This window comes from Monodelphis domestica, chromosome 6 (assembly GCF_027887165.1).
Source record: "Monodelphis domestica isolate mMonDom1 chromosome 6, mMonDom1.pri, whole genome shotgun sequence".
Classification (NCBI taxonomy): domain Eukaryota; kingdom Metazoa; phylum Chordata; class Mammalia; order Didelphimorphia; family Didelphidae; genus Monodelphis; species Monodelphis domestica.
Genome location: NC_077232.1, coordinates 5,725,178 through 5,748,515, shown reverse-complemented (window position 1 = coordinate 5,748,515; position 23,338 = coordinate 5,725,178). Strand labels below are relative to the sequence as shown.

The 23,338-nt window shown below is 65.8% G+C and overlaps 2 protein-coding genes across 2 annotated transcripts; one reads left to right on the top strand and one right to left on the bottom strand.

The window, feature by feature from the left end:
* The first annotated feature begins 720 nt into the window (after window positions 1–720).
* On the top strand, window positions 721–11,244 carry AIP (aryl hydrocarbon receptor interacting protein). The gene is made up of 6 exons (XM_056801203.1): window positions 721–1,326; window positions 2,062–2,241; window positions 4,145–4,333; window positions 5,352–5,528; window positions 5,640–5,781; window positions 10,990–11,244. The coding sequence occupies exons 1-6, from the start codon at window positions 799–801 to the stop codon at window positions 11,226–11,228; spliced, it is 1,455 nt and encodes a 484-aa protein (XP_056657181.1). The 5' UTR covers window positions 721–798; the 3' UTR covers window positions 11,229–11,244.
* Window positions 11,245–11,499: 255 nt separating this feature from the next.
* On the bottom strand, window positions 11,500–23,088 carry PITPNM1 (phosphatidylinositol transfer protein membrane associated 1). Its single transcript, XM_056801202.1, has 23 exons — window positions 22,496–23,088; window positions 22,192–22,406; window positions 21,982–22,103; window positions 21,459–21,683; window positions 20,968–21,303; window positions 20,556–20,651; window positions 19,119–19,226; window positions 18,902–18,963; window positions 18,278–18,525; window positions 17,972–18,161; window positions 16,784–16,891; window positions 16,402–16,565; window positions 15,661–15,839; window positions 15,243–15,413; window positions 14,305–14,481; window positions 14,037–14,185; window positions 13,552–13,662; window positions 13,359–13,475; window positions 13,016–13,164; window positions 12,771–12,920; window positions 12,463–12,646; window positions 12,243–12,371; window positions 11,500–12,051 (listed from the first exon to the last, which is right to left on the bottom strand). The coding sequence occupies exons 1-23, from the start codon at window positions 22,571–22,573 to the stop codon at window positions 11,791–11,793; spliced, it is 3,729 nt and encodes a 1,242-aa protein (XP_056657180.1). The 5' UTR covers window positions 22,574–23,088; the 3' UTR covers window positions 11,500–11,790.
* Between the last annotated feature and the right edge of the window lie 250 nt (window positions 23,089–23,338).

Sequence of the window (23,338 nt, the reverse complement as noted above, 5' to 3'; positions counted from 1 at the left end):
GGACTTCACTGTCAAGACAGGGCAGGGGCGGTCTGGTAGCATTGGCATGGGGCCTACTGCAGGAACGATGGGCACCTGCCTGCCCCATCGATGGGGCCAAACTTAAATCGAAATAGATCCCTGCTGGCAGCATATGGATTAGGAAAGCCACAAATTAATATTATCCATGTTGTATTATATTGTTATTTCTTTTGTTCAACATTATCTAAAGACATCTGAATCTGCTTCAGCAGTCCTGAGAGTTTGCCTGTAGCTGGCCTGTTCACCAATTTGATGCTCTCTGTCTTGGACACGCAGGCCATCGGGGCCCCTCTGACTTCAGGATGCTCTGCCGGTCCCCTACTCCCCTCAATCTTCCCCGTGGGAGTCAATGCCCACATTGGGCCTGCAATTGCCCCAGGGTAAGGCCAGGAGGCCAAATAGAGCTGAAGATGGTTTCTGGGTCCCCAATCCTCGGAGCCCTTTTTCCTTTCATGTGCCTGATGCAGTCAGATCTGAACTCTAGGAAAGTCCCTTTGGTAGCTGAATGGAGGAGCCTGGGGGAGAGCAGAGCCCCCTGCAGGTGGGAGCCTCTGACTTAATGGGGTCACAGATCCATAAGATGACAACTTTAGGGCAGGAGGGACCAGGCCACCAAGTTCAGCCACCTTTTACAGGTGGGATTCGAACTTGGGTCCTCCGACTCCAATGCAGTGCTATTCCCATTGCAGCATTCTCTCTGCCTTATTCTTCTGTGTGGTACCAGATTCAGAACCAGAACAATCTGGGGTAAACTTCAGAGAAGAAGACTCAAGCTTGATGCAAAGAAACCACGGCATCCCTAAGACGGGTAGTGAGCTCCCTCCCCATCGCCAGACATATTTGAGTGCTGGGCTAGCGGTCCACTTGTCCGATGATATGTTGCAAGTGCTGGGGGGGACGGCTGGTTGTTTCAGCATGAGTCGGGCTAGATTAAATGGCCTGTGCTTTGAGACTCGGCGCCCCAGTTTCCTTTTACAGACCATTCACTGCCCCGCCTCCATAAGAACTTCAAAATCAGTGGGGCGGAGGACGGCTTCTATTGCTTATTTGCCAACCTCAGTGGCTTCTACCCTCAGTAAAGATGGCGCCAAAGCCGCCTCCGGAAGTTGCCGAAGCCGCGATTCCGGAAGTTGCCGAAGCGAAGCGCTTCCGGAAGTTGCCGAGATTGTCCGGAAGCTTCCGAGAGAAGGGCATCAGGGAAGCAGGATGGCGGACTTGGTTAAGAAACTGCGGGCGGAGGGCATCGAGAAGCGGTTGGTGCAGGAGGGCACCGGAGAGCTGCCCGACTTCCGGGACGGGACAAAGGTACGGCTCCGCCTGCCGTCGGCCTTCACCCCCTCTCCGCCGGCCCGCTGCGCGTGCAGGGAGGGGGAGGCCCCAGAGCGAAAGGTCGGGCCCCGTTGGCCCGCGACCCCGGCACTCACGTGCTTCTTCCTCCTGATTGGGCGGAGGCCGCCTTGGGGGCGGGTCCAGACGCCTTGGCTCCGCCTCCGTCGCTAAGCTCTGCCCCAGTGGTCCAGGGCGTTGCCCGTCTTTTGCCCCACAGCGCCACCGCGCGGCCAAGGGAGGCCCTGCCCATCCTGATGCTCCTGGAGACCCGGGTTCGAGGCTCACCCCTGACTGGTGGGCCCTAGGGCCTTTCCCCTTGGTTCTAGATCAGGGAGGGATAACAATATGCTCCCAATCCTGCCCCCCAGGGTGGGTGGAAGGAAGGACCTGGGACAGGCTGAGCCTCAGTTTCCTAGCCTACAAGATGGGAATAATAATAGCCCAGGGAGGCCGCCTGACCGCTGAGGGAGGCCCTTGCTGTCGGGTTGTTGCTGCTTTGTAGCCAATCTCTGAGATTTCTGCCTGCTAGAGTCCGGCTGCCGCCCCTGATACTGACTTCTTGAGTCCTTATTCCCTATTCTGGGCCCGGGAGAAGGAGGAATCCGGCGGCCCCTGGGGGGGGGGGTGGCCAGGCAGGGAGGAAGGCGCCCCTCCCCCGTGGGGGGCAGCTCGGGCAGCCCCCCCAGCCCGTCCTCACGGCCGGCCCTGCAGGCCACGTTCCATTTCCGGACTCTGCGCAGCGACGAGGAGGGAGCCGTCCTGGACGACAGCCGCCACCGGGGCAAGCCCATGGAGCTCATCCTGGGCAAGAAGTTCAAGCTGCCCGTGTGGGAGACCATCGTGAGCACCATGCGCCCGGGCGAGGTGGCCGAGTTCCTCTGCGACGTCAAGGTACGGCCGGGCCGGGCGGGGCAGGGGATGGACTGGAACCCAGGACAGGGCCGCTCTCTGTCCCCTTCTCCAGTTCATTTTGCATGAGAGGAAGTGGAGGCAAACGAGGTCGCGTGACTTGCCCAGGGTCTCCTGGCTAGCAAGTGTCCCCCGGGCCCTCCCGTCTCGAGGCCTGGCTGTCCACACAACACGGTCGTCATAAATACCACGGAACGGAAGGTCACCAATCGTCCGCCTTGTGGGGGATGGTCCGTGGGAGCCCCCCGACTCGGGCTCGAGCAGAGAGTGCGCCCGGCCCTCGAGGAGCTTCTCTAGAACGTTGGAGCGGTCAGCGTTACGGCCCAGCCCCAGCCAAACCCCTCCAGGGGCTCCTCTGAGACCGGGGAGCAGGACCTCCGGGCCAGGCCTTCCACGTGGGGCCTTGGAAGGGGTCCCTCCCCTGAGCCTCCGGGCCCTCGACGGCCCCTGTGGGACCTCCCTGAGGGAGGAGCCGGCACTGGTCGGCCGGCCGAGTTGCTCGCCTTCTCCCTGGGAGGCCCCGATGATCTTTGGGCCGGCCGGGCTCTCGGGGCCTCCTCGTTGTGTCCGTCCCGGCCTCGTCCGAGTCTGCTTCGAGGCCCCAGCGCAGCCCCTCGCACTGGTGTGCCCTGAGACGCCCACATTGGGCGGCTCCGTCCCTGGCCGCGCCGCCCCCTCTCAGGCCCTTCCGGCCGCTCTTGGGATGGGGAGAGCCTCGGTTTGGGCTGACCAAGGACCTGGCCGGGGCAGGGGAAGGTCTCTCAATGGTGCCGCCGCCGCCTGCGCGATGCTCCACTGGGAGAACCGGGGAGCGGGACCGGCTGAGGCCACACCGCCCGCAGCCTGGTGGTCTCTGGCCGAAGGTGCTGTCCGGCCTTCGGCGCCGCAGCCTGGGAGCCTTGCAAGTGTAGGAGGGCCAAAAGCGTGTGGTCAGAACTTGGGGAGACACTAGTGCCCGCCGGGCGAGCCGAGCTCGGACAGTCGGGGAGGGGCAACGTGATCACTGCGGAGGGCAGCTCGCCGGGAGGCCCCCTGGAGGAAGGGGCACGTGAGCCGGCCTTGGCACAGCCTTGGCAGAGGTGGGCGAGGAAGAACCAGCTGGGCAGAGGCGAGAACGGAGAGCCCGGGTGGGGGGGGGGCCGTGCCCGGGTCGATGGGGGCCAGAACCCCTGGGAGATGAGCCATTAGGGACGAGACGGGGAGGGGGCTGCAGGACAGAGCCCAGCCCAGAACACCCCCAGCCAGCTCCACACTGAGTCCCTGGGCGGCCCCAAGCAGGGACTCCTCCATTCTGGGCTCCATTTCTTCTGTAAAACTGTCCTCTCCCTCTGGCCTTGTTTGTTCTGAGCCCCCCCCAGCCTCAACACCCCCTGTGCTGAGCCCCCTCCCCCAGCCCTGACACCCCTGTTCTGAGCCCCTCCCCCAGTCCTGACACCCCCTGTTCTGAGCCCCCTTCCCAGCCCTGACACCCCTTGTTCTGAGCCCTGATACCCCCTGTTCTAAGCTCCCTCTGAGCCCCAACACCCCCTGTTCTGAGCCCCCTCCCCCAGCCCTGACACCCCTGTTCTGAGCCCCTCCCCCAGTCCTGACACCCCCTGTTCTGAGCCCCCTTCCCAGCCCTGACACCCCTTGTTCTGAGCCCTGATACCCCCTGTTCTAAGCTCCCTCTGAGCCCCAACACCCCCTGTTCTGAGCCCCCTCCCCCAGCCCTGACACCCCTTGTTCTGAGCCCTGACACCCCCTGTTCTAAGCTCCCTCTGAGCCCCAACACCCCCTGTTCTGAGCCCCCTCCCCCAGCCCTGACACCCCTGTTCTGAGCTCTTCTGAGCCCTGACACCCCCCATTCCAAGCTCCCAGCTCTATGGCCTTCCTCTCTGACCCGCAGCACGTGGCCCTGTACCCGCTGGTGTCTAAAAGTCTCCGGAACATCGCGGCGGGCAAGGACCCCCTGGAGGGCCAGCGGCACTGCTGCGGCATCGCGCAGATGCAGGAACACAGCTCCCTGGGCCACGCCGACCTGGACGAGCTGCAGCGCCACCCACAGCCCCTCATCTTCCACATAGAGATGATCAAGGTGAAGGTCAAGCAGAGGCTGGCCCGATCGGCGGCTGGGCCTGCCTTGTGCTGCCAGGCATCTCCTCCCGGAGGGGCCCCGAGGTGCACCCCATGTGCCCGGGCTCTCCTCTGGCACCTCGCTGGTGGCCTCAGCAGGCCGGCCCACGCATGGCAGGGCCTGGGTTTGGCCTGTCTCGGGGTCAAGGGGCCCTTTAGCCACAGCTTCGAGGAGCAATCTGCCCCAGGGAGGGGGTGTCCTGCTGCTGAAGGCCCAGACTATCGTGGGGTGTTGCTTCCCAGATCCTCAATCGGTCCCATTTTAAAGTCTAGGAAACTGAAGCCCCTTCTCTGTTTAACTGACCAGTCAGTGGCTCTTCAGCAAGAGTGCTTCCTGTGTGTCCAGCACTGTCCTAGGGTCTGAGCAGAGCTGACCCTGGGTAGGGAGTGACAGCTCTGAGGAGGCAAAGCCAGACCAAGAGAGCATAGATTGTGCCCCGAAGACCTCTGGAGAGGAGGAAGCAGGGAAGGCTTCCTGTAGGAGGCAGCCTTTAGGCTGGGCTAGGTGGGGAGGATTTGGTGAACACAGACCCTTCCAAGGCTTGCACCAAGGCACAGAGGCAGACGCTGTATCAAATGCAAGGAGTGGCGCACAGGCCACTGTAGCCAGATGTTGGGGCATGTGGAAGAGAAGGGCACTCCTGGGATGGGGAAGGTAGGTTGGAGCCAGGCACACAGGACGGCGAGGGCCAGAGAGGCCAGCTGGCGCAAGGCCAGAGGTGAGGGAAAGAGCTCTGGTGCTAACGCTGGCCCGGACCCCCGTGTCTGACCCGTTGAAGCCCCTTCCCAGCTCTGACCTTCTGTTCTGTGTTCTAAGGCCCCCCAGCTCTGCCCTCAGTCCTTCTAGGAATGCAGGAGAGGATGGGGGAGAAGGGCTGCATCTGTGGGGACACTCGGCCCCTCGGGGCTTCTTGTCGTCCCAGCGGCCGGAGCAGCTCCGATGCCCTCCCGAGGTGTGATCCTGCTCCCTGTGCCCGCAGGTCGAGGCTCCGGGCACCTACCAGCAGGACCCATGGGCCATGAGTGATGAGGAGAAGATAAAGGCTGTGCCCCTCATCCACGAGGAGGGCAACCGCCTGTACAGGGAGGGCCGCGTCAAGGAGGCCGCCACCAAGTACTACGACGCCATCGCCTGCCTGAAGAACCTGCAGATGAAGGTGGGCACAGAAGGCCCAGGAGCTGGCGGCGGCGGGCCCAGGAGCTGGCGGCGGCGGCCCCAGGCCGGCTGCCCCCTGGCCTGACCCGGGCCCTTGTCTCCCCATCCCCAGGAGCAGCCCGGCTCTGCCGATTGGATCCAGCTGGATCTGCAGATAACCCCGCTGCTCCTCAATTACTGCCAGTGCAAGCTGGTGGCCCAGGAGTATTACGAAGTGTTGGATCACTGCTCCAGCATCCTCAACAAATATGAGGGTGAGTGCCAGGCCACATCCACAACTCCGAGGCCCCTGGCCCTCTGCGGGCCTTCGTGGCTCCCTCCTTCCCCTCTGCGGGCCTTCGTGGCTCCCTCCTTCTCTGCTGGCCCTTATGGCTCCCTCCTTCCCCTCCCTGGACCTTTGTAGCTCCCTCCTTCCCCTCTGCGGGCCTTCATGGCTCCCTCCTTCCTCTCTGCTGGCCCTAGTGGCTCCCTCCTTCCCCTCCCTGGGTCTTTGTGGCTCCCTCCTTCCTTTCCCTGGGCCTTTGTGGCTCCGTCTTTCCTCTCTGTGGACCCTCGTGGCTCCCTCCTTCCTCTCTGTGGGCCCTCGTGGCTCCCTCCTCTGCTGGCTCTCATGGCTCCCTCCTTCCTCTCTGCTGGCCCTCGTGGCTCCCTCCGTTTTCTCTGCGGGCCCTCGTGGCTCCCTCCTTCCTCTTTGCTGGCCCTCGTGGCTCCCTCCTTCTCTGCTGGCCCTCGTGGCTCCCTCCTTCCTCTCTGTGGATCCTCGTGGCTCCCTCCTTCCTCTCTGTGGACCCTCGTGGCTCCCTCCTTCCTCTCTGTGGGCCCTCGTGGCTCCCTCCTTCCTCTCTGTGGGCCCTCGTGGTTCCCTCCTTCTCTGCTGGCTCTCATGGCTCCCTCCTTCCTCTCTGCTGGCCCTCGTGGCTCCCTCCTTCTCTGCTGGCTCTCATGGCTCCCTCCTTCCTCTCTGCTGGCCCTCGTGGCTCCCTCCTTCCTCTCTGCTGGCCCTCGTGGCTCCCTCCTTCTCTGCTGGCTCTCATGGCTCCCTCCTTCCTCTCTGCTGGCCCTCGTGGCTCCCTCCTTCTCTGCGGGCCCTCGTGGCTCCCTCCTTCCTCTCTGCTGGCCCTCGTGGCTCTCTCCTTCCTCTCTGCTGGCCCTAGTGGCTCCCTCCTTCCTCTCTGCTGGCCCTCGTGGCTCCCTCCTTCCTCTCTGCTGGCCCTCGTGGCTCCCTCCTTCCTCTCTGCTGGCTCTCATGGCTCCCTCCTTCCTCTCTGCTGGCCCTCGTGGCTCCCTCCTTCCTCTCTGCTGGCCCTCGTGGCTCCCTCCTTCCTCTCTGCTGGCCCTTGTGGCTCCCTCCTTCTCTGCGGGCCCTCGTGGCTCCCTCCTCTGCTGGCTCTCATGGCTCCCTCCTTCCTCTCTGCTGGCCCTCGTGGCTCCCTCCTTCCTCTCTGCGGGCCCTCGTGGCTCCCTCCTTCCTCTCTGCTGGCCCTCGTGGCTCCCTCCTTCCTCTCTGCTGGCTCTCATGGCTCCCTCCTTCCTCTCTGCTGGCCCTCGTGGCTCCCTCCTTCTCTGCGGGCCCTCGTGGCTCCCTCCTTCCTCTCTGCTGGCTCTCATGGCTCCCTCCTCCCTCTCTGCTGGCCCTCGTGGCTCCCTCCTTCCTCTCTGCTGGCCCTTGTGGCTCCCTCCTTCTCTGCGGGCCCTCGTGGCTCCCTCCTCTGCTGGCTCTCATGGCTCCCTCCTTCCTCTCTGCTGGCCCTCGTGGCTCCCTCCTTCCTCTTTGCTGGCCCTCGTGGCTCCCTCCTTCTCTGCTGGCCCTCGTGGCTCCCTCCTTCCTCTCTGCTGGCCCTCGTGGCTCCCTCCTTCCTCTCTGCTGGCCCTCGTGGCTCTCTCCTTCCTCTCTGCTGGCCCTAGTGGCTCCCTCCTTCCTCTCTGCTGGCCCTCGTGGCTCCCTCCTTCCTCTCTGCTGGCCCTCGTGGCTCCCTCCTTCCTCTCTGCTGGCCCTCGTGGCTCCCTCCTTCCTCTCTGCTGGCTCTCATGGCTCCCTCCTTCCTCTCTGCTGGCCCTCGTGGCTCCCTCCTTCCTCTCTGCGGGCCCTCGTGGCTCCCTCCTTCCTCTCTGCGGGCCCTCGTGGCTCCCTCCTTCCTCTCTGCTGGCCCTCGTGGCTCCCTCCTTCCTCTCTGCTGGCTCTCATGGCTCCCTCCTTCCTCTCTGCTGGCCCTCGTGGCTCCCTCCTTCTCTGCGGGCCCTCGTGGCTCCCTCCTTCCTCTCTGCTGGCTCTCGTGGCTCCCTCCTTCCTCTCTGCTGGCCCTCGTGGCTCCCTCCTTCCTCTCTGCTGGCCCTTGTGGCTCCCTCCTTCTCTGCGGGCCCTCGTGGCTCCCTCCTTCCTCTCTGTGGACCCTCGTGGCTCCCTCCTTCCTCTCTGTGGGCCCTCGTGGCTCCCTCCTTCCTCTCTGTGGGCCCTCGTGGTTCCCTCCTTCTCTGCTGGCTCTCATGGCTCCCTCCTTCCTCTCTGCTGGCCCTCGTGGCTCCCTCCTTCTCTGCTGGCTCTCATGGCTCCCTCCTTCCTCTCTGCTGGCCCTCGTGGCTCCCTCCTTCCTCTCTGCTGGCCCTCGTGGCTCCCTCCTTCTCTGCTGGCTCTCGTGGCTCCCTCCTTCCTCTCTGCTGGCCCTCGTGGCTCCCTCCTTCTCTGCGGGCCCTCGTGGCTCCCTCCTTCCTCTCTGCTGGCCCTCGTGGCTCTCTCCTTCCTCTCTGCTGGCCCTCGTGGCTCCCTCCTTCCTCTCTGCTGGCCCTCGTGGCTCCCTCCTTCCTCTCTGCTGGCCCTCGTGGCTCCCTCCTTCCTCTCTGCTGGCCCTTGTGGCTCCCTCCTTCTCTGCGGGCCCTCGTGGCTCCCTCCTCTGCTGGCTCTCATGGCTCCCTCCTTCCTCTCTGCTGGCCCTCGTGGCTCCCTCCTTCCTCTCTGCGGGCCCTCGTGGCTCCCTCCTTCCTCTCTGCGGGCCCTCGTGGCTCCCTCCTTCCTCTCTGCTGGCCCTCGTGGCTCCCTCCTTCCTCTCTGCTGGCTCTCGTGGCTCCCTCCTTCCTCTCTGCTGGCTCTCATGGCTCCCTCCTTCCTCTCTGCTGGCCCTCGTGGCTCCCTCCTTCTCTGCGGGCCCTCGTGGCTCCCTCCTTCCTCTCTGCTGGCCCTCGTGGCTCCCTCCTTCCTCTCTGCGGGCCCTCGTGGCTCCCTCCTTCCTCTCTGCGGGCCCTCGTGGCTCCCTCCTTCCTCTCTGCGGGCCCTCGTGGCTCCCTCCTTCCTCTCTGCTGGCTCTCATGGCTCCCTCCTTCCTCTCTGCTGGCCCTCGTGGCTCCCTCCTTCTCTGCGGGCCCTCGTGGCTCCCTCCTTCCTCTCTGCTGGCTCTCGTGGCTCCCTCCTTCCTCTCTGCTGGCCCTCGTGGCTCCCTCCTTCCTCTCTGCTGGCCCTTGTGGCTCCCTCCTTCTCTGCGGGCCCTCGTGGCTCCCTCCTCTGCTGGCTCTCATGGCTCCCTCCTTCCTCTCTGCTGGCCCTCGTGGCTCCCTCCTTCCTCTTTGCTGGCCCTCGTGGCTCCCTCCTTCTCTGCTGGCCCTCGTGGCTCCCTCCTTCCTCTCTGTGGATCCTCGTGGCTCCCTCCTTCCTCTCTGTGGACCCTCGTGGCTCCCTCCTTCCTCTCTGTGGGCCCTCGTGGCTCCCTCCTTCCTCTCTGTGGGCCCTCGTGGTTCCCTCCTTCTCTGCTGGCTCTCATGGCTCCCTCCTTCCTCTCTGCTGGCCCTCGTGGCTCCCTCCTTCTCTGCTGGCTCTCATGGCTCCCTCCTTCCTCTCTGCTGGCCCTCGTGGCTCCCTCCTTCCTCTCTGCTGGCCCTCGTGGCTCCCTCCTTCTCTGCTGGCTCTCATGGCTCCCTCCTTCCTCTCTGCTGGCCCTCGTGGCTCCCTCCTTCCTCTCTGCTGGCCCTCGTGGCTCCCTCCTTCTCTGCTGGCTCTCGTGGCTCCCTCCTTCCTCTCTGCTGGCCCTCGTGGCTCCCTCCTTCTCTGCGGGCCCTCGTGGCTCCCTCCTTCCTCTCTGCTGGCCCTCGTGGCTCTCTCCTTCCTCTCTGCTGGCCCTCGTGGCTCCCTCCTTCCTCTCTGCTGGCCCTCGTGGCTCCCTCCTTCCTCTCTGCTGGCCCTCGTGGCTCCCTCCTTCCTCTCTGCTGGCCCTTGTGGCTCCCTCCTTCTCTGCGGGCCCTCGTGGCTCCCTCCTCTGCTGGCTCTCATGGCTCCCTCCTTCCTCTCTGCTGGCCCTCGTGGCTCCCTCCTTCCTCTCTGCGGGCCCTCGTGGCTCCCTCCTTCCTCTCTGCGGGCCCTCGTGGCTCCCTCCTTCCTCTCTGCTGGCCCTCGTGGCTCCCTCCTTCCTCTCTGCTGGCTCTCGTGGCTCCCTCCTTCCTCTCTGCTGGCCCTCGTGGCTCCCTCCTTCTCTGCGGGCCCTCGTGGCTCCCTCCTTCCTCTCTGCTGGCCCTCGTGGCTCCCTCCTTCTCTGCGGGCCCTCGTGGCTCCCTCCTTCCTCTCTGCTGGCTCTCATGGCTCCCTCCTTCCTCTCTGCTGGCCCTCGTGGCTCCCTCCTTCCTCTCTGCTGCCTCTCATGGCTCCCTCCTTCCTCTCTGCTGGCCCTCGTGGCTCCCTCCTTCCTCTCTGCTGGCCCTTGTGGCTCCCTCCTTCTCTGCGGGCCCTCGTGGCTCCCTCCTCTGCTGGCTCTCATGGCTCCCTCCTTCCTCTCTGCTGGCCCTCATGGCTCCCTCCTTCCTCTCTGCTGGCTCTCATGGCTCCCTCCTTCCTCTCTGCTGGCCCTCGTGGCTCCCTCCTTCTCTGCTGGCTCTCATGGCTCCCTCCTTCCTCTCTGCTGGCTCTCATGGCTCCCTCCTTCCTCTCTGCTGGCTCTCATGGCTCCCTCCTTCCTCTCTGCTGGCCCTCGTGGCTCCCTCCTTCTCTGCTGGCTCTCATGGCTCCCTCCTTCCTCTCTGCGGGCCCTCGTGGCTCCCTCCTTCCTCTCTGCTGGCCCTCGTGGCTCCCTCCTTCCTCTCTGCTGGCCCTCGTGACTCCCTCCTTCTCTGCTGGCTCTCATGGCTCCCTCCTTCCTCTCTGCGGGCCCTCGTGGCTCCCTCCTTCCTCTCTGCTGGCCCTCGTGGCTCCCTCCTTCCTCTCTGCTGGCCCTCGTGGCTCCCTCCTTCCTCTCTGCGGGCCCTCGTGGCTCCCTCCTTCCTCTCTGCTGGCCCTCGTGACTCCCTCCTGCCTGCATGGCACTGTCTCTGCCCGCTCTCTCTGTGGCGGGCCATGGAAATGGACCCTAGACGTTGCTGAGAGGGCTCTGCTCCATAGGACGTGTGGCCTCACCCAGGCCTCGGTGTCCTCCTCTGGGGGTGGGAGAGGAGTGGAGGGCCTCCCCTCGGGGGAAGGGCCTCACTCCTCCCCCCGGTCTCCCCCACAGACAACGTGAAGGCTTATTTCAAGCGGGGCAAGGCCCACGCAGCTGTGTGGAACGAGCGCGAGGCGCAGGCCGACTTTGCCAAAGTGCTCCAGCTCCAGCCGGCCCTGGGCCCCGTGGTGAGCCGGGAGCTCCGTGACCTGGAGCAGCGGCTGCGCCAGAAGAACCTGGAGGACAAGGCCCGGTTCCAGGGCATCTTCTCTCCCTGCCCACCTCAGCCGCCCTGCCCGCCCCCTGTATAAATGTATTTATCTGCGGCCCAAGCCTCGCTCCTCTGTGGGGGGAGGGCCTCGGGCAGAGCGGCGTGGACTCCTGGGTCTGCGGTCCTAGCCAGGGAGGCCTGTGGGCACCAGCCTGGGCAGGGGGCCGAGGAGGACCGCACAGGAGCTGAGAGGAGCCAGGGGGGAGGCCGGGGAGGCTCTCGTGGGGTCTCTCGCTGACCTGAAGCTGGGTCCGATGGCCCCAGGGGCGAGGGGGTCCCCTGCGGGAGGCAGCACAGAGCACACCACTTCCTCCACGGGGTGGGGGTTTAATTTTCACAGTTTCACACATCACGGAAGCCTCGGGGGCCCCTGCCCATCCCCCCTCTGCCCTCGTCCCCACTCCCAGGGCCCTGGCCCCTCACATTAAAGGGATTCGTAACACATTGACAGGGAATGGGGGACACAGTCAGAGGGAACAAGCTGGGGAGCAGCAGGAGGGCTGAGCCTCGGGGTGGGGTGGGCACGGGAGCCGCCCCTCCCTCCTGGGAGGGGGGCAATAAATAAGCAGTTCCTTGGCAGCGTCCCAGGGGCCTTGGGCCGGTCACTCCTCACTGTCCAGCTTCAGGCTGATGCTCCGGGCCTTGGCCCGAGCCAGGGCAGTGGGGGGCGTCCCCGGCCCCTCTCGATCGGCCTGGCTGGGCCCGCGGGAGCGGAGCAGTTGGCTCTGTTTGCGGAGAAAGTCCACAGGAGCAGCCACGAAACTGCTCTTGGCCAGCGCCGTCCTCGAGGGGGTCTGGGAGCCGTGGGGGTGGGCAGCTGCCTCCATCTGGGCCAGGTGGGCCACATAGCCTTCAGACAGGAACTGTAGGGAGAGGGGGGGCTTCAGGGGGGCCCAGCGAGCCAGGCCTGGCCTCACCATGTCCCAGGGGCCGAAGGGCCACCATCCCCGGCTTATAGTTTAAGAAACTGAGGCAGACGAGCGACTTGCTCAGGGTCCCCCAACCGGCGTCAGACCTGCTTTGTGCCCCCACCCCCTCACCCCCCTCGGCTCACCTGGCACTGGGCTTGAAGCTTGCGCACAGGCCGGCCCACGATGAAGGTCTGGCTGGGGGGGAGCCCCAGAGCCGCGTACACAGCCACATCCTTGGGGGAGCCGTAGCCGGCCACGATGTTCAACTCCACCTGCGGTCCAGGGCAGGCCGTGTCACTGAGCCGAGCCCCGTCCACCCCAGCCCGCCGCCCCCCGAGCAGGGAGGGCTTTGCCTGGCCTCACCTCCTGTACCAGGCTCTGCAGGAACACGGCCTTCTGCCGCAGGGGGTCATGGGTGAGTCCGTCGCAGAAGGAGACCACCCCATGGGGGAAGTTGTGTTGGGAAAGCCAGGCCACCACCCGGTGCTTCTGCATGTCGGGCCGGCCGGTCACATACACGATCAGGTAGCCCGAGTCCTGCCAGTGTCTGGGGGAGCGACGGTGGCTGGTTGGCCCATGTGGCCTTCGTGGCGGCCCTGACACCCCCCTTTCACAGGGGACCCAGGGAGGCAGAGCCCAAGGTGGGGGCGGGGCAGGGAGGGTGCTCGAACCTGACGACGTCCACGGCGCCAGCCCTCACTTTGGGGTCGCTGCCCATGATGGAGACGCTGGCGGTGAAGGATCCGTCGATGCTGAACACCACAGCCTCAGTGCCCCGCGCCACCACAGTCAGGCAGCACTCGGCATGCGTGTGGTCCCCCCTGTGCAGGGGCAGAAAACCAGGGATGGGTGGAGGGCCCGGGGGCCCTGGCAGAGGAGACCCCCTCCATGCCCGGGGCCCGCGCAGGCGCCTCACCTCACCACCATCCGGACTGGGTAGACACCGATGCCTAACGACCTCTCTGGGGGCACAGGGAAGGTGAGGCGGCCCGAGCTGTTGGTCACTTCAGTGCCAAAGTGAATCCATTTGCCAGAGAGGGGCTGGGTCATGATGTAGACGTCCACCTGGCAGAGGAGAGGAGCTGGCACTGCTGGGCAGGGGCACACGTGCCATGAGTCCTCTGACCCCCAGGTGGGAGACACAGGAGGGGCACCCGTAAGTGGCCCAATCGGGGTTCGAATGGCCAGAGAATGGGAGCTGTGCAGAAGGGCCTGCCAGGGGGGAGGATGTGTCGGGCCCACCCTGCTGGGCTGCTGACCTTCTCTCCTGTCAGCGTCACCACGTCCAGGGGCCCGTACATGAAGCGCCCGCTCAGCACCTGCGGCCGGCCCTCGCACATGATGACATCGCTGGCCCGGTGGTTGGAGGTCACGTTCTGCGGGCAGAGGAGGGAGGACTGAGCCAGGGCAGGGCAGGGGGTGGGCGGGGAGGGGCCGTGGGGAGTGCCGTACCCGAATCTTCACGTGGGTCCTCTTGCGCTGCCACTTCTCCCTAGGGAAGGCCGGGCTGTAGATGGATGGCTCCTCGCACTCAGCCAGCTGGGGCCTCTCCTTCTCGATGACCTGGGGATAGGGAGCCAGGCCTCAGCCACAGCCTCCCGCCCACCCTGCCAGGCTATGACAGCAGGCAGGTTGCCTCCCCTTTGGCCTCCAGTCCCTCATCTACAGAGCAAGACAGCTGGACTAGCTGGAACCCAGCTCTAGCCTTGTCCTGCTATAGCCCATGCCCAGGGCCTTCCCATCTTGACGGCCCTGTCCTGTGCCCTGAAGGCCCTTCTAGGCCCCTCCTAGCCTGGCCTGCATTCTGTGGACTTGAGCCTTCTCTGGATTTTGGCTTCAGAGTGGTAGCGGGGGCTGGTGGCCTGCCGCATTGTCCCAGCTGCCCCCAGAGCCCCTCCTGTGGCCCCCAGACCGTCCTCCTTCCCCGGCCCTCCCACCTGGCGCAGGATGAAGGCCACAACGTCGGCAGACTCCCAGTAGCTGGCATGGAAGAGGTGGGGCAGCGTCACAGTAGGGAAGGCTGTGAGAGCTTCGGGGCAGTAGAGGGAATAGTCCATCCGTTTGGTTCCCCACCAGCGCTCTAGGACTGTGGCCACAAAACCAGTCAAAAGCCTTTCCGCCCCTCGGGCCACCCCGTCCAGCAGCCACCCTCCTGCCCCAGGGGCCACCTCTCTGCCCAGGCTGGGCTGAGAGGAGCAGACTCACTTTTGACCACCTCGCCGGCCATGTTAACCGTGTTGGCTGAGACTGGGCCAGGGCCCGCGGCCTCTGAGCCCAGCTCGTTGCCCTTCCAGAAGCCGCTGCTGGCCGAGGTGGGGGTGGACGGTACCATCACCTCCATCTCCTCCATGAAGAGGCTCGAGTGGGTCTGTAAGGTGTCGGCTGGCAAGGGCACAGGAAAGGAGCCTGGGTGAGAATCGGCTCCCAGGCCTGGGCTCCGTCTCCCCCCAAGGGGCTCTGGTCACGCCCTGGGGGGGCGAAGGGGGGCCGTCGTTAGAGCAGGAGAGGTCGAGGCTCAACGCTGCCCTCACTGAGCCCTCACAGGTGACCCATTTCCCATCGGGCCACAGTTTACCACGATGTAACCCCCAGGTTGTGATCCTTAGCCTGCCACTTCACTAGCTTGATGTCTTTCTGCCTCCGTGAAATGGGGATAAAAGAAACGATGCCAGCTGCTTCCCAGGCCAGATGTGACTCCATGGAACCAACCTCCTAGGGGCTCCTGGCCCTAGCCCTAGAGGAAGCCAAGGCCAGGGGAGGGTAGGCCTTGCCCCAGACCCCCAGGTGAGAGGGGCAAAATTCGAACCCAAGTTTGTTGCTGACAAATGTCGCCCTCGGGCTCCCCTCTCGGGCCTTGTCATCCCCAGGAGGGCCCCTGATGCCCACCTGTGATCACCGGCTACCTGGGTGAGGAATGGGCATGCAGTATTGGCACATCAGACCAGGAGCTCCCTTGTGTGTAGGCCCAAGCTTGGCCCAGTGCCTGGCACACAGTAGGGGCTTAGTGCGTGGCTGCACATGTGTTGACGAGCCAGTGGGTCCATGCGTGGGCACACACTGTCCCCCAGGGCGGGCCCAGACCTCCTCGAGCCCCTTCCTTTCTCTTTCTGTCCGGGCCCTCCTGGGAGCTGGTCGAGCCTTACCTAGTGACAGGGAGGTGCCGTCTCCCAGGGGGAACTTCTGGTAGCGGGGCACGGCGAGGGGGGCGATGGCCTGGAACCTGGAGGCCAGCAGGGGCTCCAGGCGGGAGGCGCAGGGATCCGCGGCGTGGAAGAGGTTGTAGATCTGCTCACAGGCCGGGCGCATCTGGGCCACTGGGCAGGGAGAGAAGGGGCAGGGGCGCCCTCAGGGCCCTGGCGCTGCCGGCCGCACACCACCAGCGTCCCTTTTCGGGGGGGGAGTGGGGGCATCCCGGCCCCAGGCAGGCTGAAGGGACTGAGCTTCAGGGTGGCCTCGGCGGCCAGCAAAGGTGGACAGTGTGGACAAGACTTGGGGGCAGACAGCAGACCCCTGGCTCGACGCGGCCACCTTCCTCCCCATCGCCCCAGCTTGGCCCCTCACCCTCCAGGGCCGGCATCACGGTCTTGCGGAGGGCTAGCACCAGGCCCAAGGGAGAGCCAAAGAGGAAGAAGCCAGACACCCTGAAGTCAAGGCGGGTGGGGCCGTCCGTGGCCTCCGGGGCTGGGCAGGAGACGGTGCTCCCCCGCCGGGGTTCTGCTGGGGACGTGCCAGCCTGCAGGCTGGCCAGTGAGGAGGCACGTAGGGGGAGAGAGGAGGGTGGGAACAACGTGGGTGGGTGAGGAGAGCACACGGTGTCCAGGCCGGCCACACAGCGCCCCCTCTACACGGTCTGGGTCCAGCTACACTGGCCCCCCAGCCATGGCTCATCCACGCCATCCTAGGGCCCGGGTCTTTGCCCAGGCCGGTCCCGATGCCTGGGACGCCCTCCCTCCTCACGTCCATGTCTCAGACTCCCAGCTTCTTTCCAGGGAGGTGCCCCCCAGTTACTTCCTATCTAGTCACTCCCCCCCAAGAGGCTCCACGCAGGGAGGGTCCGCGTGTCGTCTCTGTATCCCTGAACACTTCCTAAATGCCCGTGAATGAACTGACGAAACAGGACGGGGGGCTCCGAGGCCGCCCAATTTACAGATGGAGAAAACGAGACTCGGGGAGGGGCTGTCCGAACGTCCAGAGCCGGGCAGGGGAAGAAGCTGGCTTTAGCCCGGCCCCGAGGTCCAGAGCAGCTTCTCTGGCCACCCCCACACGGCAAGGGACAGGCAAGAGGGGCTCCGAGACACCAACCTGCCGTGAGAGGCCACCGAGTCGGGCTCCGGGGCCGAGCCGTCACTGGGCAGCCGCTGGGCAGCCAGAGAGCCGGGCTCCGGGCTGGCTCGGCCCAGACCCTCCACGCCGTCGGCCAAAGGATCCCGTCCCGGGCCTTGCTCTGGAGACAACAACTCGTTGTTCTGGAGGGAAGGAAGACGTCCCCGGTCAGGAGGCTCACGTCTGGCCACTCTGGGGGGAGAAGATGGAGAAAGAGGGGAGGGGGCCGGAGGGAAGGGGAGCCCCGGCTGAGGGAGGGGGAAGGAAGGAGACGCTGCTGGACCGGAGAAGAAGGCAGAGGGCGAGGGGGGGCGACGGGAGGAGAGCTGGGAATGGGGGCAGGGGGGCGCCCAACACTGACCACGCTGCCCCGGCGGCTGCTGCCCAGGCTCCCCAAGCTGGCGCTGCCACTGTAGCAGAGGGCATCAAAGCCCAGGATGCCGCCCACGCCATCTCCAATCAGCACCACCTAGAGAGGGCCAGGCAGAGCCTCAAGGGATCGCTAGGGACCTCCTCCAGCCCCTTCCAGGCTCTCCCCCCCAGCCCGGAGCGCTCAGGTTCTCTCCTCTTGCCAGCCCTGGCCCTCCCCGGGAAGAGTCATCAAAGCACGTGAGGGATGGGGCCGAGCAGGGGCGCTAAATGCAAAGTCCTGGCCTTGGGGCCCAAGTCGTCAGGCCAGGAAGCTGCTCGTCAGTGCTGACGGTGGGCTGCGGCGCTCGGGCCTAGGGAGACGTCTACACTGGGGGCTGCCCAGGGGAGTGGGCTGGGCCGTCGGTTGGGACCTCTGGGAATCCCCGGAAGGGGCTCCGGCTGTTCAGGGGGGACAGCGGGACGCCGGACGAGGTCTCCCAGGATTTCCCGTGCGGACGAGGGCCCCAGAGAGCCTTCCCCACCAGCCCAGCAAGGGGCTCTCCGGCCTCTGCTCGTCCCCGCTGTGGAAGTCTTCCTGGCATCCAGCCTCCGTGGGCCTCCTTGTCAGTCCCCCGAGGCTCCTGGTGTGCCCGCTGGGGCCGCCCCCGCCTCCCCAGAGGCCCCCTTTCCAAGGTTCCCGGCCTCTTAGCCGCGTGGCCTCTCACACCCGGGCCTGACTGAGCCCAGACCCGAACACCCCGCAGGGAAGGGCCGCGTCCCGGGGCCTGGAGGCCGGCCAGGCCGGAGTCCCAGATCTGGGCTAAGAGGGTGTTAGCTTCCCCGGCGCCCCCTCCCCCGCTAGCTCGAGCAGACAGTGCACTGCGATCCCCCCTAATCTCTTCCAGAGCCCCCCCGCCAGTGGGGGGGACGAGGCCTGCCCAGGGCCGGCCTGGACTGAGCCCCAGCAGAGCACACTGACCCCTTCCGGAGCCCCCCCCCCCCCGCCCATGGGGGGGACGAGGCCTGCCCAGGGTCCCTTGGGCCGGCCTGGACTGAGCCCCAGCAGAGTGCGCTGACCCCTTCCGGAGCCCCCCCCCCCCGCCCGTGGGGGGGACGAGGCCTGCCCGGGGTCCCTCGGGCCGGCGCGGAGACAGAATCGTGCCGCCCCTCCCCCGGGCCCCTGCCAAGGCGCCCTGACCTGCCCGCAGAAGCCGGTGCCCTCGGGCGAGCGCAGGAAGGCGGCGTAGGCCTGGTTGGTGCGGGCGATGACGGTGGCCACGGCCCCCTGGTAGCGAGAGGAGGACGTGGCCAGCAGAGGCAGGGCTGCCAGCGGGATGTGGTCCTGCGAGCGGGACAGGCTGTCCCCGTCGTGGCTGTAGGGACTCAGGCTGCGGGGAGGGACAGCGGGGGTTGGGGCAAGCTCCCCCCGGCCCCGCCTCCCTCCCAGCTCACCCCCCCCCCCCCGCTGGCCCATCCCCTCCCCTCAGCCCGCCCAGGGGGGTACTTGGAGACGAGGGCATAAGCCGCGGCGCAGATGGGCGGGCAGGGCACCAGGCGCAGCGCCACGTGGCCCAGGGCCTCGGGGAAGTGGACGCGGGTGACGGCATCGAAGGCCGCGCTCAGGGTCTGCACGTCGGCCTGCTTGGAGTCGATGTCTCCGGGTCCGGCATCCAGAATGTTCCCGCTGTGCAGAATGAGGAACAGGGCGTGCACGGCGCAGGCTTCGGAGCCCAAGTCCCCGACGCCGAGCCCCTGCGGCGGACAGACGGGTCAGCGGGCGTCGCTGTGCCCGGACGAGGGGGAGAGGGGGAGGGGAGATCCCTGTGGTGGAGGCTGAGGTCCGGCCTTGGGGTGTCCTCTGACCCGGAGGCCAAGGAGGCGGGGCCAGCCTGCCAGCCTGCGGGGGGGGGGGTATTCCCTCCCCCTCAGGGAGTCCTCAGAGCGGTGACTGCCGTCACTCCCCCATCCTATGCTGGGTGCTGTCAGCCCCCTCCAAAGGCAGGGCCCTCCCCGCCGCCGGCTCCCTGCGCTTCTCCTGGCCTTAGCGGAAGGGGCCCTCTCAGGGCTCCCCAGACCCAGCGAGGGGCCTGGGCTTTCCTGCAGGGGGCTCTGGGGAGGGAGGACTCACCTCGGGGTCCCTGGATGCTCCTGACGTGTCTGCTTCGCCTTTGGAGACCTCAATCCTGGAGTCTGGAGGAGAAAGCCAATGAGGGCAGCCACGGGGGCATTCTGTGCCGCTGCCCCCTCCTGTCCCTCCAGGGCCTGGGGCTCCCCCATTTCCAGGCCCGGGGATCCTAGGGCTGGAAGGGACCGAGGCCAGCCATCACAGCCTCCAGGGGGCTCACCTGTGGTCCCCACGGCCACAGCAGGGGAGGCGAAAGCATCAATGAAGTCATTGGAGTTCCATTTGGTTATCTCCTTGGGGAAGACCTCCTCGCTGTCCGAGAAGCCTTCTAAAGAAGAGGCCCGTGCCCGGAGGCAGGGAGCACAGTGAGCAGGGAGGGGGCCAGCCTCCAACCCGGGCCCCTGCCCAGGTCCGGGCCACCTACTCCAGGGAGCTCTCCCTGCTGCCTGCCCTGTTGGCAAAGACTTGGGCAAGTTGCATCTAAGGGCGGACAGCAGGCTCGTCTGTGATTGGGTCCTTCACCTCCTCAACTAGAGGCTGCAGGAAGGCAGGGAGGGTCCCCCCACCGTCTATTCTCATGGCCTGGACAGGGCCCAGGATCCCCCGGGAGGCCTGAGCCCAGCTCTGGCTGCTGTTATTTTGTATCTTAAAAGATACCATGGAGAGACTGGGCTTGCCTTCTGTTGTCAGACCAGAGGAAACAGGGTCCACCCTGGTCACTGCCCGCTGCCCAAGGACAGGGGCTCTCTTCCTTTTTGTCTCCCTAGTCCCGGCCCAGTGCTGGGAACACAGTAGGAGTTTCATAAATGCTTGTTCAATAGAATAATTTTCAAAGGCAAGGAAAGAGAGGAGTAAGAGAAGGGAGAGGAAGAAAGGAAAAGAGGAAAAGAAGGAGGGAGAAAAGAAGGAAGGAGAGAGGGAGAAAGGAAGGAAGGGAGGGAGAAAGGAAGGGAGGGGAGGAGGAAGGAAGGAAGGAAGGAAGGAAGGAAGGAAGGAAGGAAGGAAGGAAGGAAGGAAGGAAGGAAGGAGGGAGGGAGGGAGAAAGGAAGGGAGGGGAGGAGGAAGAAAGGAAGGAAGGAAGGAAGGAAGGAAGGAAGGAAGGAAGGAAGGAAGGAAGGAAGGAGGGAGGAAGGAAAGAGGGAGGGAGGAAGGAAGAAGGGAAAGGAGAGAGGAAGGAAGGAAGGAGGGAGAAAGGAAGGGAGGAAGGAAGGAAGGAAGGAAGGAAGGAAGGAAGGAAGGAAGGAAGGAAGGAAGGAAGGAAGGAAGGAAGGAAGGAGGGAGAAAGGAAGGAAGGAAGGAAGGAAGGAAGGAAGGAAGGAAGGAAGGAAGGAAGGAAGGAAGGAAGGAAGGAAGGAAGGAAGGAGAAAGGGAGGGGAGGAGGAAGGAAGGAAGGAAGGAAGGAAGGAAGGAAGGAACGGAGGGGAGGAGGAAGGAAGGGAGGGGAGGAGGAAGGAAGGAAGGAGGGAAAGAAGGAGGGAGGAAGGAAAGAGGGAGGGAGGAAGGAAGAAGGGAAAGGAGAGAGGAAGGAAGGAAGGAGGAAGGAAGGAAGGAAGGAAGGAAGGAAGGAAGGAAGGAAGGAAGGAAGGAAGGAAGGAAGGAAGGAAGGAAGGAAGGAAGGAAGGAAGGAAGGAAGGGAGGGAGGGAGGGAGAAACGTACCGTGTGCATCAAAGAACTCATCCTCTGAGCTGTTCTCCGAGTCCCGGGCAATATTCTGCATGCGCCACTCAGATAAGCTCTGTGGAGACACCCCCACTGCAAAGGCCCCTTTGATCACCCACTGAAGGGTCTGAGCTCACAGCCCAGCCCCTGCCCTAGCCAAACCCTATCAGAGAATCCTATTTAAAGCTGGAAGGCACTGTGGAACTGTCTGGAGATAGTTCGCAGATGAGGAAATGGAAGCCCAAAGGGGAGGGGACTTGCCCAAGGTCTTCTGAGCTCGGCCCTTGGTTGCCTCATTGCCCATTCTTCTGGCCCTTGGCAGAGACTCGGGTCACCCTGCCCAGACCCCCATCACCCCGACCCTCCCAGAGTCCCCTAGCCTGGCTGGCCTTCGCCTCCCCCTCCTCACCTCCGTGCTGGGAGGAATAGGAGGATCGAGGGGAGGACGACCATTGTTTGGAAAAGCTGTCAGTGTCTGGGGACACGTCGGCTGCCGCTGCCACAGCTGGGCCCTCGGGACCTTCTGGGGCTTCTGCTTGGCTCGCCGTGGCCTGGCCCTCCAGCCCGGGCTTCCCCACAGGCTCAGCCCCTTCCCCGTCGGGGGTGGTGCATTTGGCCATCTTTCTGGCCAGCATGCGGGCCGTCTCCTCCTCCAGGGCCCGGATGTCAGCCATGCTGAGCTCGGTCCACTCATCCTGCCAGCACCAGGCTTGGCGGTGAGCTCGAAGCATCACCCTCCGCAGACCTGCCAGGGCAGTGCCAGGGCCTAAGCTGGGCCCTGGACAGCTGCAGGGGGAGCTGAGCAGGGCCGAGGCCGGGGTCCGGGGAGCCTGGGGCGGTCAGAGGCTCCCCGAGGCTGCCGCCTGCCTCCCTCCCTGCCTCCCTGCCTCCCTCCCTCACCGACATCGTGGATGAACTGCTCGATCTTGGCCTGCATGCCCCAGTAGCGGAACTCCACCTTGCAGAGCTTGTAGGCACACATGAGGGGGCCCGACTGAGCGGCCACCCGGGCCCAGTCGTCCCCGAGGGGCCCCCGGCCGGTCTTGACCGAGCGGTACAGCCTCGGGTCCTCCTCAGCCTTGTACTCGCCAGGGGCCACGGCGTCCCGCACGATGTCGATGGTGTCTGGGGACAAGGCAAGGTGGGCACCCTCCTGGGACACCCTGGGGGGCTCCAGAGCCGCTTGGTCCTCCCCCGATTTGCAGAGGAGGGAGCAGCTGTCCGGAGACGGGAGGGCTGGGCTGGGGAGGGGAATCCCCTGCATGCTGCTGCCTGTCCCGGCCCCCCACGGACCCTCCCTTCGGTTCCCATCCTCCTCCTCCTCCTCTTGGCCTGGGCCTTCGGGCTGGAACCCGCTTCCGCGCAGGGGGTTCCCGGGGGCAGGACTCCCACCCAGGACCTTCCGGCTAGCCCCAGGCCCTACCCAGGATGCGCTGCCTGCGCTCGGCCCCGGTCAGGTTGAAGACGTTGTGCTGCTGACCCCCGTCGGGCCGGTAGTAGGTTTCTATTTCGATGGAGAATTTCTCGACGAAGGGGCAGGTGTAGCTGCGGGGCGGCGGGCCAGGCTCAGCGGCTGCCCGCCGCCCGGCGCCCCCTCCCCCGGCCCGCCCCCCGCCCCGCGGCCCCTCCTCACCGGGTCCTGGTGTAGGGATACGCGTTCCAGGACTCCTCCTCCACCTGCAGGGCGGCCTTGGGCAGCAGGGCCCGGAACCAGCCAGGGATGTGGGAGCCCACGTGGTAGACCTTGTGGGTGTACTGCCCGCTGCCCCCCGGCCCATCCTGGTAGGGCCGGTTGGCCAGGATCTCCACGCCGCTGCCCTCGCCGCTGGACTCTTCTCGGCTCTTCTTCTGCGGGGCGGCGGAGGCCGGTGAGGGCCCTGCGGCGGCCCCTCCCCCATGCAGCCATCCCCCTGCCTCCGCGCCTCCCGCGGCCCCACCTGGATCATGTACAGCTGGGCCACCTGGTACTCGTCCAGGCTCATGGGCAGGAGGATGTGGTACTCCTTGATCAGCATGGTGCCCGCCGCCCGCCGCCTCGCCTGCCGATCGGGGCGCGCCCGTCAGGGCTGGGCCGAGTCCTGGCTGGCCGCGGGAGCCCAGCCCTGGCCCCAGCCGCCCTGCGCTGCCCCGCAGCCCCCCAACCCCATCGGCCGGCCCGGCCCCGGCCCCGCGCCCGCCCCCCGCATGGAGGAGGAGAGGGGAGCCAGGGGAGCCTTGGAGCAGCGAGCGAGCCCAGGAGAGGAGGAGGAGGAGGGAGGGGAGGGGAGGAGGGAGGGAGGGAGGCGGGGAGGAGGAGGAGGGATGGGGCAGAGAAGCAGAGAGCAGGGAAGAGCTGCGGGGCTGTGCCTGGCCGCTGGCCTGCCTGCCGCGGGAGGTTGGAGGCTGGAGGCCGGAGGCAGGAGCCTCCGCCTCTGCTGCCGCTGCCGCCGCCTCCCGCCTCTCTCCCTCTCCGGCTGGAGCTCAAAGCGAGCTCCCTCTGACCTCCTTTCAAACGCCACCGCCGCGAGCCCCCCCCTCCCGGTTGCCGCGGCAACGGAGTGCTGACGCGGCCACCCCTGGGGGAGACGAGCCAGCCCAGGCAGCCAGCGGCTCCCGCCAGCCCCCCTCCCCCAGCCTCTCCGGCGCCCAGAGCTTGCCCCCCTTTCCCCGCTTCCCCCATCCGCCCCTCCCCCCCGGCCCCCAACTTCCCCCATCACGTCTGGGCTACGTCCTCCCCTCCCGCAGGTCCTGCCATCCTCACCCTCCTCCTCGTCCTCCGCCTCCTCCAGCATCCCCCCGCC